The 18,742-nt window shown below is 35.6% G+C and overlaps 1 protein-coding gene across 4 annotated transcripts in view; it reads right to left on the minus strand.

Annotated features, from left to right (window-relative positions):
- CDC42BPA (CDC42 binding protein kinase alpha) overlaps window positions 1–18,742 on the minus strand; it is a 306,002-nt gene that overhangs the window by 150,925 nt on the left and 136,335 nt on the right. For all 4 annotated transcript variants that reach the window (XM_024739083.1, XM_024739069.1, XM_024739060.1 and 1 more), the window contains exon 6: window positions 6,763–6,856. In XM_024739083.1, coding sequence (XP_024594851.1) covers window positions 6,763–6,856 — 94 coding nt within the window. The remainder of the gene's footprint in view (window positions 1–6,762; window positions 6,857–18,742) is intronic.

Raw genomic sequence — 18,742 nt, forward strand, 5'->3', positions numbered from 1 at the left:
ATATTTAGTAAAATACTCTATGTCAAAACTTATGAAGAAAAGTAAAGCACAAATAAACAACATTAGGAATGAAAAAAGGGCAAAACTACACATGTAACAGATTTTAAAACTAGAAAGAGTGCAATCTGAACAACTTTATACCAATAAAATTGAAAACTCAGAGAAAATAGATAATTTTCATAGAAAAAAATACAACTTACCAAAACTGACTCAGGAAGAAATAGAAAACCAAAGAGACCTATAACCATTAAAAAATTTGAATCAATAGTATAAAATCTACCTGGAAAACAAACAAAATAAAACAGAAGAAAACAAAACCTCACCAAAGCAAAGGTGATTTAAAAGTGAGTTCTACCAATTATATAAGAAATAGAGGGCTTCCCTGGTGATGCAGTGGTTGAGTCTGCCTGCTGATGCAGGGGACACGGGTTCGTGCCCCGGTCCAGGAAGATCCCACATGTCGGGGAGCGGCTGGGTCCGTGAGCCATGGCCCCTGAGCCTGCGCGTCCGGAGCCTGTGCTCCGCAACGGGAGAGGCCACAACAGTGAGAGGCCCGCATACCACAAAAGAAAAAGAAACAGATAACCCCAGTATTATATAACTGTTCTAGACCCAAAATGGGTAAGGGCAGGGGATATGGCTCCCCTGTTTATTTTAAAAGGCTAAAATAACCTAAATACAAAACAAGACAGATGAGAAAAATTTGAGAAGGAAAATTATACTGCAATCTCAGATATGATCAATGTCAGGTATGAATCTCAGGTAACAATTCAATATAGAATTTTAGCATGGTCAATCTAGCAGTTTGTTCAACTATATCAATACAACTTGATGATAAAGTGATGTTTATATCCAAAGAATGGATGATTTAACATTGGACAATCTATGTCATTCATCGTATTAACAGACTGAAGGAAAAACACCCTGGTATTATCTTAATGGATGCAGAAAAATCACTTGATTACACAATATTAAAAACCATAACAAACTCTTGGTAATCAGAAATAGAAATTTCCTTAATCTGATGAAGAATATATACCAAAAGCTTACAGCAAACATCATACTTAATTTGAAACTACAGAAAAAACACCAATAAATTCAGGAACAAGGCAAAGAAGCTCCCAATTACTACAACTACCTAATATTGTGTTTAAGGTCACTGATTGCATGATGAGAAAAAAATATAGCAAAATAACAGTAAGGACTAGAAAGGACAAAACACAAGGCTGTGTCATTATTTGCAGATTATAAGAATGTCTATATAGAAAAATATACATATACACATAGAATCTACAAATTATTTTGAACTAATAGAAAAATTTAGTGAGCTTGCTAGTTTCAAGATGAATATGCAAAAATCAACTGTGGTTCTAGAGAAGAGCAACAAGCTATTAAAATGCAAATTTTTAAAAGTTATCCATTTATAATAGCCAAAAAAAAAAATCCATGAAGTGCCTAGGAAAAAATCTAACAAATAAAGGTAATGGATTTACCTTTACCTGAACATTATTATAAAACTTCATTAACAGACATAAGAGAAAACCTAAAACAATGCAGGTACCATATTCACAGGTGGGAAGACTTCATGTTATAGACAAAAGTTTTCCCATAATTAATCTCTAAATTCATTGCAGGTCTACAAGCTTGTATATGTGAAAGGGTGTTTGTATATGTCTGTCTGTATGTATATAAACTAGTGATATAATCCTAACAATCATATGGAAAAACAAGTGGCCAAGAATAGCCAAAACAATTTTAGAGACAGAAAAGGAATGACAGCAGGACACCCTCTCACAGAAACTGACTTCTTACAAAGGTATAGTGATTAAGATGGTATAATTTTAACTCAGACGTGAGACCTAAAAAGCAAGTTGAAACTTAATTTGGAAAGTCACAAACTTTGGGAAAGGCTAAAATTGAAGCAACTGCTTCAATAATAATAAATGATGATCCACACAGAGTTATATAATCACAACATTTCAGAACACCGGAAATAAACAGAACATCCTAAAAGCTTCCAAATAAGGGGCGAAGGTTATAACAGAAGTACTGAGAATTAGGACGGCATCAGATGTCACAACAGTAAATTAGAAGACAATGCAATGTCTTCTAAATTCTAAGAGAAAAATAAGTTCAAATCCATCACACCATGTCCAGTCTAGATAAATTATCAATCAAGTATGAGAGAAGAAATGAAGGCATTTTTCAAACATGCAAGATTATGAAATATTTACTTCCACTGGAACCTTTCTTAGGCAGTTACCACCAAATGAGATGAAAGACAGACATGGATCCAGGAAACAGAGGATCCATTACTAGGGAGCGACACATAAATTCCATGATGATAAGGAAAGGTATGTCTAGGATGACAGTTCTCATCAGAGAACTGGAGATAGGAGATAGGCCTATCTCCAGTAGGCCTATAGGACAGTCTAGACTAGAATGAGAGTATGCATGCCTCCAGACAAAGGAGCCACTAAGTTATTTACTGTGTCTAAGAGAGAAAGGAATTGCTCAATTTCTTAATGTGTGGTAGAGAGTCTGGGGATAAACTAGTGAGAATTATACAGAAAAACTAAGCAAAGTAAAGGGGTCACTTACTTCAGGGAGAACAAAGAGCTGTCCAAGAAAAGAAAGGTAATTAAAATAAATAATATGGCACAGCTATGTATAATATTTATATAATTATTAAAAAACTGAACAGGATTTAATGAAAGATTATGTGATAATCACAACACTGGGAAGATAAAGAGGAAGTGTAAAGGTGGGTTGAAACAGGTGTAAAAGACCTGTATCCTCATCTTCCATGGTAGGAAATTAATAGATAATATCTAAAACTAAATAACAAGAGGCAGTAGCATGAATACAATAATAAAAAATACATAAGTAGAAGAAACAATGGAAGAAAGAGCTAAAAGATTTTCATGTGTCTGCCTGCAGAAAAAGACAGTTGGAGGTGGGAAAGAACCAGGACAAAGGAATGCTGTTTTTTCTCATGTCTTCCTAAAATATGTATACATCACATAAAAAATAAAGTAGAAAGGAAAAGAAAAAAGAAGGTTTCTTCATTATAATTTTCTAAATGGAGGACCAACATGCTATTATGTCCAGGAAAATTATTTGAGATCATTAATAAAAAATGAATGGCTAGGAAGACACACTAGAATTTTAGGAATAAATCTGATCGGGGCAACTCATATAGACAGAAACAGTACTCAATGCATTCTGGAATGCATAGGGACTTGGAGGACTGAACACCAGACTCCATAGGAGGAGCCCCAACTTTAAGGGGCTTTAACACGCAGGACTGAGGAAACACTACCTCTTCCCCTGGAATTCTTTCTCAGTGTAGCTCTCTCTTTTCCGGAATTGTGGACCACAACTTTCTGATACCACAGCCTACCTGACTTTAATCTGTGTTTTCTCAACTTAGACCACCATGCTATTTCTCTCCCTCTCATATCATACCTGGCACTATCCACTTCCCACTATATACTTCAAACACATGCAGTTATCTTAGAGCAGAATAATTACATACACTGGTCTTACATTGTTTGTGTGACTACTGTCATATCTATTACTTCTACCTATGTCACAAGCCCCAAATTACAATATTATTTTCTCTTTTAATAGTCGGATACCTTTTATGTAAATTAAAAAAAAAAGATTAATATAATCTTCTTCCTTTATCCTGTAAATCTTATTTATCATATCTGATATTGTTTATCATATAGCTAAGTATCCAAATGGTGTCATTTCCTTTGGTGTGAAGGACATTCTTTAGCATCTAGGCCTCTTTCATTTACCTGAAAAGGTCTTTAATTCACCTTCATTTTTGAAGAATATTTTTGTTTGATATAGAATTCTTGATTTATAGACTTTTTTTTTTTCTTTCAGCACTTTAAAGATACCATTCCATGATTTCTGATGAGAGTTCAGTGGTTATTTTTACCCTTTTTCCACAGTATGTAAAGTGTTTTTTCTTCTGGCTGCTTTCAATTTTTTTTCTTTAAGTTTCAGCAGTTTAACTGTGGTGTATCCAAGTGTGGTTCCTTTTATTACCTTGAGATATGCTAGGATTTTTTTTTTTTTTTTTTTTTTTTTGCGGTACGCGGGCCTCTCACTGTTGTGGCCTCTCCAGTTGCGGAGCACAGGCTCCGGACACGCAGGCTCAGCGGCCATGGCTCACGGGCCTAGCCGCTCCGCGGCATGTGAGATCTTCCTGGACTGGGGCACGAACCCGTGTCCCCTGAATTGGCAGGCAGACTCTCAACCACTGCGCCACCAGGGAAGCCCTATTCTAGGATTTTATATCTGTGTTTTTCATCACATTTGGTAAGTTTGAGCCATTAATTCTTACAAATGTTTTCTGTTACTATCACACTTTTACTAGGATTCTAACTGTATGGATATCTGAGCCTATATTGATTTTGTTTCAATCTTTTCCTCTCTGTTCTTCAGACTGTTTAATCTCTATTGATCTGTCTTCAAATTCACTGGCTCTTTCTTCTCTCATTTCTAATCTACTGTTAACCTCCTCCTGTGAATTTTTTATTTCTATTACTATAATTTTCAAGTTCTAAAAGATCCGTTTGATTTATTTTTCTGCAGAGATTCCTCATCTGTGTAATCTTTAAGACTATTATCTTCCTTTTGATTCTTTCAACATATATATGATAGTTTCATTAAGTCTCTGTCTGGCAACTCCAACATCTGTGCTAGCCAGGCTTTTACTGACTACTTTTATTTTTCAATTCTGTATCACAATCACTTACCCTACCCTCTATTTTTGTTTGGTCTAGTGATTTTTGACTGAATGCCGGCCACTGTCAATAAAACATTGTGGACAGTATGAATTCTATTACCTTCCTCTGAAGAATATTAAATTCTCCTTTAAGCAGATAAAAAAATGCTAACTGATCTCCTTGAACATGGGCTGGCTTACACTTATACCCTTTAAAGGCAATTTATAGAAAACCTAAGATTCATCTCAACCCCTTTATTTGGAGGACCACTTTCAAACTCCGTTGATCTCATCAGGACTTGGTTTTAGGCTGTTAGATAGGCTTAGAGTAAGTCTTACATGTTACAAACATCTTAACTAGCCAATATTCCAATGTCTCCTAGCACTGTGTCTCCTCCAGCGCTGCTTGATTTCGAGTAATCTGCTCGATTTTCAAATGGATAGCATCTACTCTTTGGTAATTCTCATATGTTCTTATACAGTTGTCCCTCCATATGTGCTGGTTCCACATTTGCAGATTCAACCAATCGTGGATCAAAAATATTTTTTAAAAAATTTTCCAGAAAGTTCCAGAAAGCAAAACTGGAATCTGTCACACACTGGCAACTATTTACATAGCATTTACATTGTATTTACAACTATTTATATAGCATTTACATTATATTAGGTATTATAAGTAATCTAGAGATGATATAAAGTATACAGGAGGATGTGCGTAGGTTATATGAAAATACTACATCATTTTATATAAGGGACTTAGTTGAGCATCTGCAGATTTTACTATCCATGGCAGGGGGGCAGTCCTGGAACCAATCCCCCACAGATACCAAGGGACAACTGTACGACATATGTACAGACCAACCGTCATGAGATAGCCCCATATGGATATTTTAGGCCCTCTCTATGCACAACTCCCTCCTTTCCAATGGTAAGCCCTGCAGATTCCAGCTGCCTCAGCTAACCCAACTCTCATCTCCTCCTCCTCAGCTCTGTAAGACAGTTAAACTCTGCTTTAACTCTAGCTTTCTGCATCAGAGTCAGCAAACTGTCCCAATCCTGGGAAATGGTGAGGCATACCTCATGAATTAACTTCTCTCAGAGATAACAGTCTTGTGTTGCCTGTTGTCCACTGCCTAAAAACAGTTGTTTCAAATCCAGTTTTACAGTTATTTATAGTGAAAGAACAATTTGGTATCAATTACTCCCTCCATCAATGGCTAGAGGCAGAAGTCATATAATCCTTTTTAAAAAAGTTATCTCCTTAGGATAAATTTTCAGAAGTCAAATTGCTGGTCCAGTATAATGTGACATTTTCGTGGCTTTTGCAATGTATTGTACTAAATTACTCTTCAAAAAGTTTCTGCCAATTAAAATGATATATATTTGGATGTATGCTATACAACCCGGAAATTGAGGTACATACTACAACAGTAACAACAACAATAACAGGGAATACAATTGGGGCATGTGAACTTCTAAGTAAGTGAGAGAATATAACAGAGGGGCCTAGGGTTAGCAGAACTAAATAAAGTAAATGGTGACATAAAACCGAATCAGCCTAGAGGACTTTCTGCTAAAAGCTTTCACTTGTTGAACACTGTCCCTCAGGAAAACCAGACAACTAGTAAAGAAAGAGAAAAGAAATGAAAGTGAAGAAGTCACATATTCGTTTTCCATGTGGGATTTATTTTCTTCACTCCTCCGGAACTGTGGAAATATCTCAAGTACAATAATAAACAGTTCAGCTAAAAAAGGAACAAACAAGAGTCTCATAAAAGGTATAGTGTATAAATCTTAAGATCGTTAATATAAGCAGTTGAAAATGGTATATGACTTTTTAGACAAGCCCTATTATGAGTAAGTATGCCTAAGTGGAGGGAAGTAAGGCACAGAAAGACAAATGGATGGAAGGATGTTTGATAGATAATATAAATAGATGGCTTCTAAAACAGATAAAGAAAACAAGCAGTAAGGGAGATGTCTGTGGGTCAAACAGTTTAAGATTTATCTTTATTTACCGTTCCGTCTTCCATCAGCTTCAGACATGAACCAAAATCTGCTAACCGAATATGTCCATTCATATCCATCAATATATTGTCAGGTTTGATGTCCCTGAAAAAAACAGACGCATTCAATTTTTAGTTGGGAAAAATAAACACAATCAGTTACTTGGTAAGATAACCATTTTGTCTGAAAATCTCAACTTCTTTTAAAATTAATACTCTAAGAAAATATATTTCTTTAGACTATTTCTTTATGGGTTCAAATCCTAGCTCTGATTCATATTAAAACTTTTTTAAACACATGCAATTTCACTGTCCTGGAGATAAAAAGTACTGTGGTAATTTTCACTGAGGTTAAATCTTACCATTCTTCCTTTAGATTTGCACAGATTCCAATGTGGCCATGGTAGGCCTACTTTCTGCATACAGAGAAGAGCCGTAATTACTTGATACCCACAAAACATACTACCTTCTAGCCCATGAAACTGAACAGGGAAAAATATACTTCCTAGACCCTGAACATAAATGTAAATAAACACATTTTCAATTACTGCAGGTCATGACAACACAAAAAGAACTGCTTCACAAAGCTGATTCGGAAAACGACTGAAACTACTTAATAGTGATCTATATTATTATATAAAGCTATTTACAGATCTTAAGTCAAAGGCTTGTAAGATATCCAAATCTAACTAATAGCAAACTAAATCATGCCAGTTTTTGTGTTTGTTTTTACATTTGAATAATAAAAAGGGTTGCAAACCTTTGTGGCAGCTAACCCACTAAAAAGGCAAAGTTGAATAGTTCTGACAGACTATAGCCTTCAAAGCCTAAAATATTTCCTATCTGGCCCTTTATAGAAAAAGTTTGCTGACCCCTGTTACAGATGATAGATGATTGCTTAATACAGACAGGCAGATAGACAGACTGAAAACAGCAGCCTGCATAGGAACTGTCTTCATAGTCCTCCATATTTGAATTTATAACCTCAACTCTCAGAAATGCTACATTAAGAAAAGATTTTTCTCTTGTTCAGAAACATCTAAGAAGTACACTTTAGTGCTGGAAGGAACCTTAGAAATTACCTAGACCATTTTTAGATAAGGGGAAAACTGTATTTTATTCTTTATTTTTAAAAATATTAACCTGCATAGTCATTATACATAACTGCTACTGGTAGAATTCTCAGATTTTAAAGGAGACTAAAGGAATTACAAAGACAGGATTTATAAACATCAGTAATATTTTTGGCTATGGAAAAACCAGGAAATATTAAAACTTAATAAGAGAAATAAATTGTATTTATATACTTATAACAATTAATAAAATGTAAAATATTTAACAAGACATTATAGATAGTACTGCCACTCCCCAAGTATCTCATTACCCTTCCTGATATCACCCCCTTCCTCCACTCCCCAGAGGTTAGCAACCACAATCCTGAATTCGGTGTTTACTATATCATGCATATTTTATATTATGAGTACATATACATGTAACCATAAGACTATATATTTTTCTGAATGTCTTTAAACTTTATAATTGATGCCAAACTGTGTGTAGCCTTTTGCAACTTGGTTTTATTCTAATGTTATGTTTCTAAAATTTATCCATGTTGATACATATTGTTCTAGTTCATTAATTTAAATGCTACATGGAATATTTTCACAGATCCAATTTATCTATCAATGCTCCTGATTAGGAATTTGGATTGTTTCCAACAATTTTAGATTGTTTTAGATTTTTATTTTGCTAGTACACAAAATTCCAAAATGAATATTTTTACAAATACCTCCTTGTACTCATATGGGAACATTTCCCTAGGCTATCTAGGAGTGGAATTGCTATGATAAAAGACATGTACATCTTCAACTTTACTAGCAGGATTACTACTAAGGTTAAGACTCTTTTTTACATTATCAATGGTCATCTTAGATTCCTCTTCGGTAAAATGCCAGTTAAAATCCCGTGCCATTTTTTTTATACTGTGTGTGTGTTGTTTGTTTTTGGTTAAACTTCAGGAATTTCGTTTCTTCAGATTTAAGTACATGTGTTACAAATCTCTTCTCTCTGCATGTGAGCTTGTTTTTCCACATTGTTTATAGTGTCTTTCTTACTCATGAAAACATTGTTTAATGCTAATGTAGTCTTTTTATAATTTATATTTTTTCACTTTCTTCAGCTTTACTGAGGTATAATTGACAAATAAAATTGTAATATATTTAAAGTACAACATGATCATTAATCTCATATACATCACATTGTGAAAGGATCCCCACCACTGAGTTAACATATCCATTATCTCATCTCACATATTTACTTTTTTTTTTTTTTGGAGCGAACACTTCCATTCTACTCTCTTAGTAATACAATATTATCAACTATAATCACCATTCTATACATTAGCTCCTCAGACTTTATTCATCTTATAACATAAAGTTTGTACACTTTGACCGACTTCTCCCTATTTCCCATACCTCCAGCTCCTGTCAACCATCATTCTACTCTCAGAATTTGCATTTTTTGTCCTAAGAAATCTCCCTTATCCTCTCCTTCCAGGGCTCATAAGGATAGTGTCCTATATTTTCTTTTAAAAGTTTTAAAGTTTTACTTTTCATTTCAAGTCTTTAATCTCCCTGGAATTAATTTTTCTGTGTAGTGTAAGATAAAGGCCACACTATATTTCTTTCTGTCCCAATACCATTTATTGAACGACATCCTTTCACTACTGATTTCTAATAGCGCCTCAGTCAGAAATCAAGTGGATCTGTTTCAGGACTTCCATTCAATTTTAATCAAAAGTCTTTAGAACGAAAGGGAGCCTATTAACAATGACCAGGACAATAGGCATGAACTGGAACTGTCACAGGCAAACAGAGGTATGCTCAGCCATCTATACCTAGACTACTGTCTTAATTATGAGAGCTCTATAGTGACCTGTCTATACCAGTAGACCATGTTTTTAAATTGCCATGGCTCTTCCAGATAAATGCTAGAATTAGCTTAATATGTTCCATAAAACATACTGAGATTTTGATGGGAATCACAACGACTTCACAGATTAATCTGAAGAGAAATCGTATCTTTGCAATGTGACTCTTCCCATCCATGTATCAAGTTAATTAACATTATAGACACATATCTTAATTAATGTATATAAATACCTTATATATTAGTTATGAGTCTTCTTTTATGTCCTTCAATAATATTGAATATTTTTCCACAGAGAGCTTACACATCTTTTGCTATTGATAGTCTTGGATACCTTACAGTTTTGTTGCTATTGTGAATAGGATTTTCTTCATAGAAGCATTCTCATTTTGCTTCCAATTTTCATGGGAATGTTTCTCATATTTCACCATTAAGTGTGATCTTTGGTTTAGATTTCCAGTAGAAACTCAATATTAGGAGAATTACCTTCTCCTCCCAAATTGCTAAAAGTATCAGGAGTGGATATTCAATTTTGTTGTCATTTTTGGTATTGAGTTTATTTTCCTCTTTTAACCTATTAATACAGTGTGTGTTACTCTAATAGATTTTCTAATATTGAAACTCCCTTGCATCCTGGAATAAAACCTACATGGCCATACTTTTTTTTTAATGTGCCATCTATCACTGAATCTAAAACTCCACTGACTGTAAAGATGCACCATTATGGCATGTGCCACTAAAAGAGAGAATAAATTGACTACTATAATTTTAGAAGCCATTTATTTAAAAGTTACAGAGATATTAAATTGAAAAATAATTGAAATTGAAAAATTGTCTTAGCACTCATAATATACACACTGCTGAATTTGATTTTTTTTTTTTTTTTTCGGTACACAGGCCTCTCACTGCTGTGGCCTCTCCTGCTGCGGAGCAGAGTCTCCGGACGCACAGGCCCAGCGGCCATGGCCCACGGGCCCAGCCGCTCCGAGGCATGTGGGATCCTCCCAGACCGGGGCACGAACCCGCGTCCCCTGCATCGGCAGGCGGACTTTCAACCACTGCGCCACCAGGGAAGCCTCTGAATTTGATTTTATTAAACTTTTATTTTTAGGGACTCCCCTGGTGGTCCAGTGGTAAAGAATCCGCCTTCCAGTGCAGGGGATGAGGGTTCGATCCCTGGTTGGGGAACTAAGATCCCACATGCCACGGGGCAACTTAGCCCACACGCCACAACTACTGAACCTACGCACCTCAACTAAAGAGCCCGCATGTTGCAAACTACAAAGCCCACACGTTCTGAAGCACACGCACCACAACTAGAGAGGGAAAAACCCGCATGCCACAACTAGAGAGAAGCCCACGTGCCACAACGAAAGATCCCGCATGCTGCAGTGAAGGTCCCATGTGCCGCAACTAAGACCAGACGCAGCCTAAAATAAATAATTAAAAGTTATTTTAAAAACTTTTATTTTTATATTCATAAGTGATATTGTGCTATGTAACATTCTCTTCTTGTACTACCCTTTTCAAATTTTGTTGTTAAGGTTTTACTATCTTCATAAAGTGAGATAAACGGCTTATCAAAATTTCAAAAGAAATTTATACAGAATTCAATTATTCCTTTCTTTTTTTTGGCCGCACCACGCGGCATTCGGGATCTTAGTTCCCTGGCCAGGGATCAAACCCGTGCCCTCTGCAGTGAAAGCACGGATTCTTAACCACTGGACCACCAGGGAAGTCCCCAATTATTCCTTTCTTGAAAATAAAAGAGAACTCATCTATAAAGCCACATGGAGGCTGTTCATAGGAGCTATATTTGTAACAGCTCAAAACTGGAAAAAACTCAAATGACCATCAGCAGGTGGGTGGATAAATTGTCACATATTTACACAGTGGAAGACTACTCTAGCAATAAGGAAAGATCTGTTGATACTACATCAAACTGGATGAATCTCAAAAACTTTATGTTGATCAAAAGACATCAGACAAAAAAAATATATGACATATGATTCCATTTATAAGAAGTTCTAGAACAGGTAAAACTAAGCTATGGTGATAGAAACCAAAACAACTGGTGATGGAGAGATATAAGACGCTAACTGGAAAAGAGCACAAGGAAACTTTTAGAGTGATGGAAACATTCTACATCTTGATTTGGGATTGTGGTTACACAGGTATATACGTTGTCAAAAATCATCACTGCACATTTAACACTTGTGGACTTTATCATATGTATTTCAATTTATAAAAATAAAAGGGGTGAAGACAAGAAGTACCTTTAAAAAATATGAGACTGCAGTCTTGTGGAGGGAGAACTTTCCATTACAGATTCAGTTTTTTTAAACGTTCTTAGTTTATTGAGATAATTTCTATTTCTTCTTGAGTAAGTTATAGCCATTTATATTTTCTCATATACATTTCATACACATTTTCAAATTTATTGGAATACAGTTGTTCACTGTATTCTATTATTATTTGTTTAATCTACAATATATAACTATATTCCTAATATTATTTCTTTGTATCTTTTTTTTTTTTTTTTTTTTTGGAACCAGGGAAGCCCTGTATCTTTTCTTATATCTTGATAAAAAATAACACCTAATGCTTATTTAGTACTTTCTAATTTCCATGCAGTGTTCTAAATACTTTATGTGCTTTACTTATTTAATGTTCACAACAACACCGCAAGGTAGGTACAGTTATTTTCCCCCTTTAGAGATGAGGAAGCTAAGCCACACAGTTAATGCTCAAGGTCACACATTGATTGGAATCAGGATTTAAACTCAGGCAGTCTGGCTCCAGAAACCATACTCTTTGCTATGATCATTACTGCATATGATTCAATGTTTAATCCATTTCCAATTCTTCCTGGTACACCTTGGAAGGTATGATCCAATTTTATTTTTCCCACACACCATTCATTGAACCTCTTATTTAAGACGCAACCTTCACCAGATGTTAACACTAAGTATTTGGATCTACTATAAGACTTTCAATTCGGTTCCATTAGTCTGTCTTTACACACAGTGGTAATATACTTTTAATTATTAAATACAGATATTTTAATATCTGGTAGGGATTGTCTTCCTCACTGTATATTCATGTTAATATGCTATATATTTCTTAATAAATATATCCCTAAGTAGTCCATATTTTTAGATACCATACCTAGAGTCTTTCTTTCTACTATATCTCTTCATAGTTATTGTTCCTTGCTACATTATAAATTCCACAAAGCTAGGAATTTTGTTCTCTACTAGATTCCCAGCACATGGAAAAGAGCCTGACACATAGTAGTATGCAATGAATATTTACTCAATTAATTAGACAACAAAAGCTCTTGATATCCTTCTTGAACTTTCTTGCCATTTGTAAGTAGTTTTTAGGTTAATTCTCTTTGATTTTCCAGGTATAAAATAATATCATCTATGAATATCATCTATAAATGTTACTATTCTTACACTTTTAATTTTTTTCTTTTGCCTTACTGGCTAGTATTTCTACTACAATGTAAAATAATATTGGTGACAATGAACATCTTTGTCTTGTTTTGACTTTAGTAAGTTACCTATTTAGCATGAGGCTGACTTTTGAGGTATGAGATACAGGCACATACAGCATGTTAAGGAAGCATCTACCTATTCTTATTTTATCTAAAAAAAGTATTTACTAAATTCAACAACTCTTCTTGATTAAAAAAAACAAAAAATAATTCTAAAATGCATATAATATATGTCTAAAATTTATAAATCAAGAAATAATAGGCTTAGATATCAGGACATTAGAGATATGGGTTAAAAAGCAACAACAAGAAAAACAGCATAAAGAAGTTGAATGTGGCTGCCACCAGGAGAGCGGGCATAAGAGGTATGACAGAGGGACTATTTTCAATATAATCTTTTTGATACTACTTGAGTTTTATTTTAACTATATGCAGTACTATTTGATTTAATTAACTAAAAACCAAAATACAGGGGACTTCCCTGGTGGTCCAGTGGTTAAGACTTCACCTTCCAATGCATGGGGTGTGGGTTCGATCCCTGGTCGGGTAGCTAAGATCCCATGTGCCTCGCAGCCAAAAAACCAAAACATAAAACAGAAGCAATATTGTAACAAATTCAATAAAGACTTTAAAAAAAAATGGTCCACCTCAAAAAAAGTCTTTAAAAACCCCCAAAATACATGTATATAATGTCTGAGTCATTTAATTCAAGAATATGAAAATGTTTTGACTAAGCCACTATGATCATCTGCAGTCAGCAATATTTTTCAGTGAAAACAATTAATGGGTATCAAGATCATAGATAAATATGATCATGTTATAAAGATAGTACAAATTGGTCTCTGCTTGTCCAACAGGGAATACAATTACACATTTCAGGTAATACGTTGCCTAATGATTCATTCCACATACCTAGTGTATTCCATGGTTGAAAAAGAAGTCTCTCTGTTCCTAAAATGGCATCTATTTGATTTGATGGAAACTCTCCTAATCTCCTGAATTAATAAAACCTCAGGAGTATATGAACTATGAACTATTCCCTAATCACCTGTTAGGTTTGAAAATATGTTTTATTTTTTTTTTTGGTAGGGGGGAGACAAAGTATAATGCAGATATGAGGTGGAACTTAAAGAATTCATAAGAAAGAAACAATGACTTTTCTATCTAGCTGATATTAAGTATGACCTACATTACCCGGCACAAGGAAGGCCTAAAACGTATGTAAGCCCACACACTTAACCACCTCAAACAAAGGAAAACATGTCCCTTCCTCCTTTTTCAACCAAAGACTACAGATTGATCTTCTGTGGTTTCCTTTCTCCTTTAAGATTGTCTACCATTTTCATCTAAATCTAATCTAAAAATGTCTGGGAGAAAGTATACAAAATATGATCTGAATTGGGCCTAACATATACAGAAATAGGCTTGGTTCTTTTTGCACTTTAGGTTTTTGAAGTGTAGGCGAAGCGAAACAGAAGCTGCAGATTCAAATCCCCACAAATGTCAGGGGAGGTTTGGATACATCTGCTGACCAATATCCATCATATGAGTCACAAATGCTCTTAACTACTTCATAAAAATGTTCTCACTGGAGTAGAGGAATAGAAAGAGATCCCAAGTGTAAAATGATAGAAAGATGGTTACACTTACATAACTGACAGGACCCTCAAACCCAAGAGGTTCTTTTCTCTCATCTAGAAGAGCCAGGATCAAAGAAAAGCAGGTAAACACCCATCTATTCTCTCTACAAATAATTTGATAATTGAACCATGATTTTGGCATCTTGAAGGCTACGTACAGAAGAAAAGGTTTAACAATCTGTAAGTAACAAACCCTTTCAAGTAAAGTCATAAAGTTATCTATCATTATTATATCTGCCCAAGAAAATGCAAGTCTTTATTCTTACATTACCACTGAAATGTATCATCAAATTTTAAAAGAAATTTGAGTGCTTAAAAGAAGTTCTTAAAAATTTTTTTGGCTTTCCCATTCCCATTCATATGCAGAAAATATTCTCTTTAAGATGACAAATAACCTTTTAACTGCCAAATCCAGCAGAATCTTTTCAGTTTGAATCCTATAATGATTTCTCTGTGACATCTGACAATGCTGATTATTCTCCCAACTCTACCATTTTCTCCTCTATTTTCTCAACTAAGACCAATTCTTCTCAGTCTTCTTTCCTGATTCCTCTTTTTCCAAAGTCATATACTTCCCATTCCCCTAATGCTGTCCTTCCCTAAGACTCAGTTCTCAGCCGCTTTAAAGTTACAGAGAGAGCCTCTTCCCCAAAAGGCTTGTCCTTCTTGGGCAACCTATATCCACTGAATAATTTACAGGGAACTATAAAGACTCAGCCAATTTAACTAAATGAGTAACAATTCTGATGGGCTAAAGACTTTCCAGAACTCCTAAGTGGGGCTGGCTGAGGCTTTGGCCTGCAGTGCAAACTGACTTCTCCCTCTGCCTAACCCTGATTCCTCCAGCTCCCCTCCCAAAGGTGTTAATCCTTAGTACATCTTGCATTATACATACATTCTGTCTCAGTCCCTGTTTCTGAAAAATACAGTGTGTTGCATGGCAATGGATAAATGGAACAATGGGCTGACAAATTCCATTTTCTGACATAAGAAGCAAAATAACATCTGGTATTCTGAACCACTCTGAGTCAGTGACATATTGCAAATAAGGTGGCAGCCAGCCAACCAGATACCAAGTATTGTCAATAAAGGAAGCGAAAGGGAAATTCGGGCAAAACATTAGTTCCAACCTTGACAATCCATGAAAACTAAGAAAGAGATAGAAATGTTTAGAAGAGATAAAAATCTCTACATTATCACTGTAAAAAAGTATTATTCAAGTTTCTTCCTAATTTGAATATGAATTGTACCACTTATCATGAATTAAAGTTTCTGTAATCTGCAGTTTTCCTGGTCCCCAAGGAAAAGCATTATTCTACTTAAAAGGAACATCTGACTGGGCTTCCCTGGTGGCGCAGTGGTTGAGAGTCTGCCTGCCAATGCAGGGGACACGGGTTCGTGACCCGGTCCGGGAAGATCCCACATGCCGCGGAGTGGCTGGGCCCATGAGCCATGGCCGCTGGGCCTGCGCGTCCGGAGCCTGTGCTCTGCAACAGGAGAGGCCACAACAGTGAGAGGCCCGCGTACCACAAAAAAAAAAAAAAAAAAAAAAAAAACAATAAAAAGGAACATCTGACTTAAAACATTTGACTTAAAAGGAACAACATTATTTAAAACTCCAAGTCAAAATTAATATTTATAATGATACATATTTTTATTTGTAACATTAAGAATAAAAAAGCATCCCAAAACAATGACCACACTGAAAGGGCAATATTCTATAGGTCATTTTTACTTTAATACTTCAGTAGAATATCAGTACCAGAGCATGATTATTATAATTATTATTCCTATAATAGTAAAATGTGGATATAATAACATTAGTTAACCTTCAAAGCAGTAGTTTTCAACTCTGGCTGGACAACAAAATCAACTATAGAGGTTATTTAACTATATGTACCTCAGCCCCAGTCCAGACACCACAGATCAGAATACTGCATAGGGATTGGTTACTGAGAATACTAATTTAGGACACGTATCTCTCCTTCCATCAAGCTCATGTCAATGTCTCCGATTTGGTTCCTTTTCATCATTTATACAGGTTGGGGGAGTAGGCTCTCACAATGGAATGCTTTTATTTTCTGGTCTTCCTACTCCTCCTCTTTATATACCCGTACAGAAGAAAATCAGCATATGGTGTTATAATATTACAACTAAAATGTTTATTGAAAGTGTATATTAGGGCTTCCCTGGTGGCGCAGTGTTGAAGAGTCTGCCTGCCGATGCAGGGGACATGGGTTCGTGCCCCGGTCCGGAAAGATCCCATAGGCCGCGGAGCGGCTGGGCCCATGAGCCACGGCCGCTGAGCCTGCGCGTCCGGAGCCTGTGCTCCGCAATGGGAAAGGCCGCGACAGTGAGAGGCCCGCGTACCGCAAAAAAAAAAAGTGTATCTTAATTTTGTCAAATACATATTATATCAGTAATAAAGAAGAGAAAATCCACACTGGTAAAATTATGTCACAAACTGCCTTTCTGTTAGTCATACATTTGAATTTTTAATAGGAACATTAATTTGAAGTTCACCTTACAATTTAAAAAAGTTATTCATAACATTCTGTTAATAAACTTTTCTCAAACTTCTTTCCCAACAGTGGCTGCCCAAATTCTGATCTTTTACATATCCTTCAAAAAACCATCTAGATGCAATCCACAAGAGGAAACAAGTAAAACTGACAACCCACACCTACAGTGTAACTCAAAGAAGTCTACCACAAAATTAAAATCATTTCTAATTATAGAAATAAATATTCAAATCCAGCAGATCAAACTCTAGAGTGCATGTGGAAAGGAAGATCTGGGAAAGAGACTATGGGAAAAAGAAGAAAAGAGCAGGGAGTCCAGGGATGATAAAATGTAGACTAAACTACTACCCACTGTCACTGAAAGAAAAAGCCCTATTACAAGTGGGGTAAGATGTAACAATGGGGGAAACTGGGTAAAGGGTACATGAGATCTTTTTGTACTGTCTGCAATTTCCTGTGAATTTAAAATGATTTCAAAATAAAAAGTTTCTTTTTTTTTAAAGCCCGCCCCAAAAAATTACCTTGAGAAAATTTATGGGCTTATTAACTTATGTTTCTCACTGTCTTGTTATACATTAACATAATCTCTTTAACACATATTTATATTTACTTAAACAATATATCACTAAAGAGAAAAACCTTCTAAAACTGTGTACCAGTCAATAGTATCTGATTTTCATCAGTGGACCGCCTATGATCTTGTCCTTGTCAGCCCAGCCGTTTCTCACATTCCCTTCTGCCCATCTTTGCCTCCGCTCCTCTGGATAAATCCCAGCTGGCCTAAATTGCAAGAATAATTGCCTTCTCTTCTGAGAACCACCTTTGACACTACAGGCACACCTCAGAAATACTGCAGGTTAGGTTCCGGACCACTTCAATAAAGCTGATATCACAATAAAGGAAGTCACATGAATTCTTCTGGTTTCCCAGTGCATATAAAAGTCTGGTGAGTGCGTAATAGCATTACATCTAAAAAAAACAATGTACACACCTGAATTTAAAAATGCTTTATTACTTAAAAATGCTAACCATTATCTTACAATGCAAGGTTGCCATAACCTTCAATTTGTAAAGAGCTCAGTATCTGTGATGTGTAATAAAGCAAGCACAATAAAACAAGCTGTCGATCCCTATATTCCCTCCACCAGACCTATCTTGCTAAAGCTCTATAAAAACTGCCTTTCTTTCTTAAGGTAGTGTCTAAGTCAGCTTGGGCTACCACTACAAATACCATAAACTGGGTGGCTTAAACAACAGAAATTTATTTTCTCACAGTGCTAGAGGCTGGGAAGTCCAAGATCAAGGTCCAGCAGGGTTTGGCTTGTAGTTTTCACATGGCCTTTCCTTGGTGTGTTCACAGAGAGAGAGAGAGAGAGAGAGAGAGAGAGAGAGAGAGAGAG

This window comes from Neophocaena asiaeorientalis, unplaced genomic scaffold (genome assembly GCF_003031525.2).
Source record: "Neophocaena asiaeorientalis asiaeorientalis breed wild unplaced genomic scaffold, Neophocaena_asiaeorientalis_V1.1 scaffold347, whole genome shotgun sequence".
Classification (NCBI taxonomy): Eukaryota; Metazoa; Chordata; class Mammalia; order Artiodactyla; family Phocoenidae; genus Neophocaena; species Neophocaena asiaeorientalis.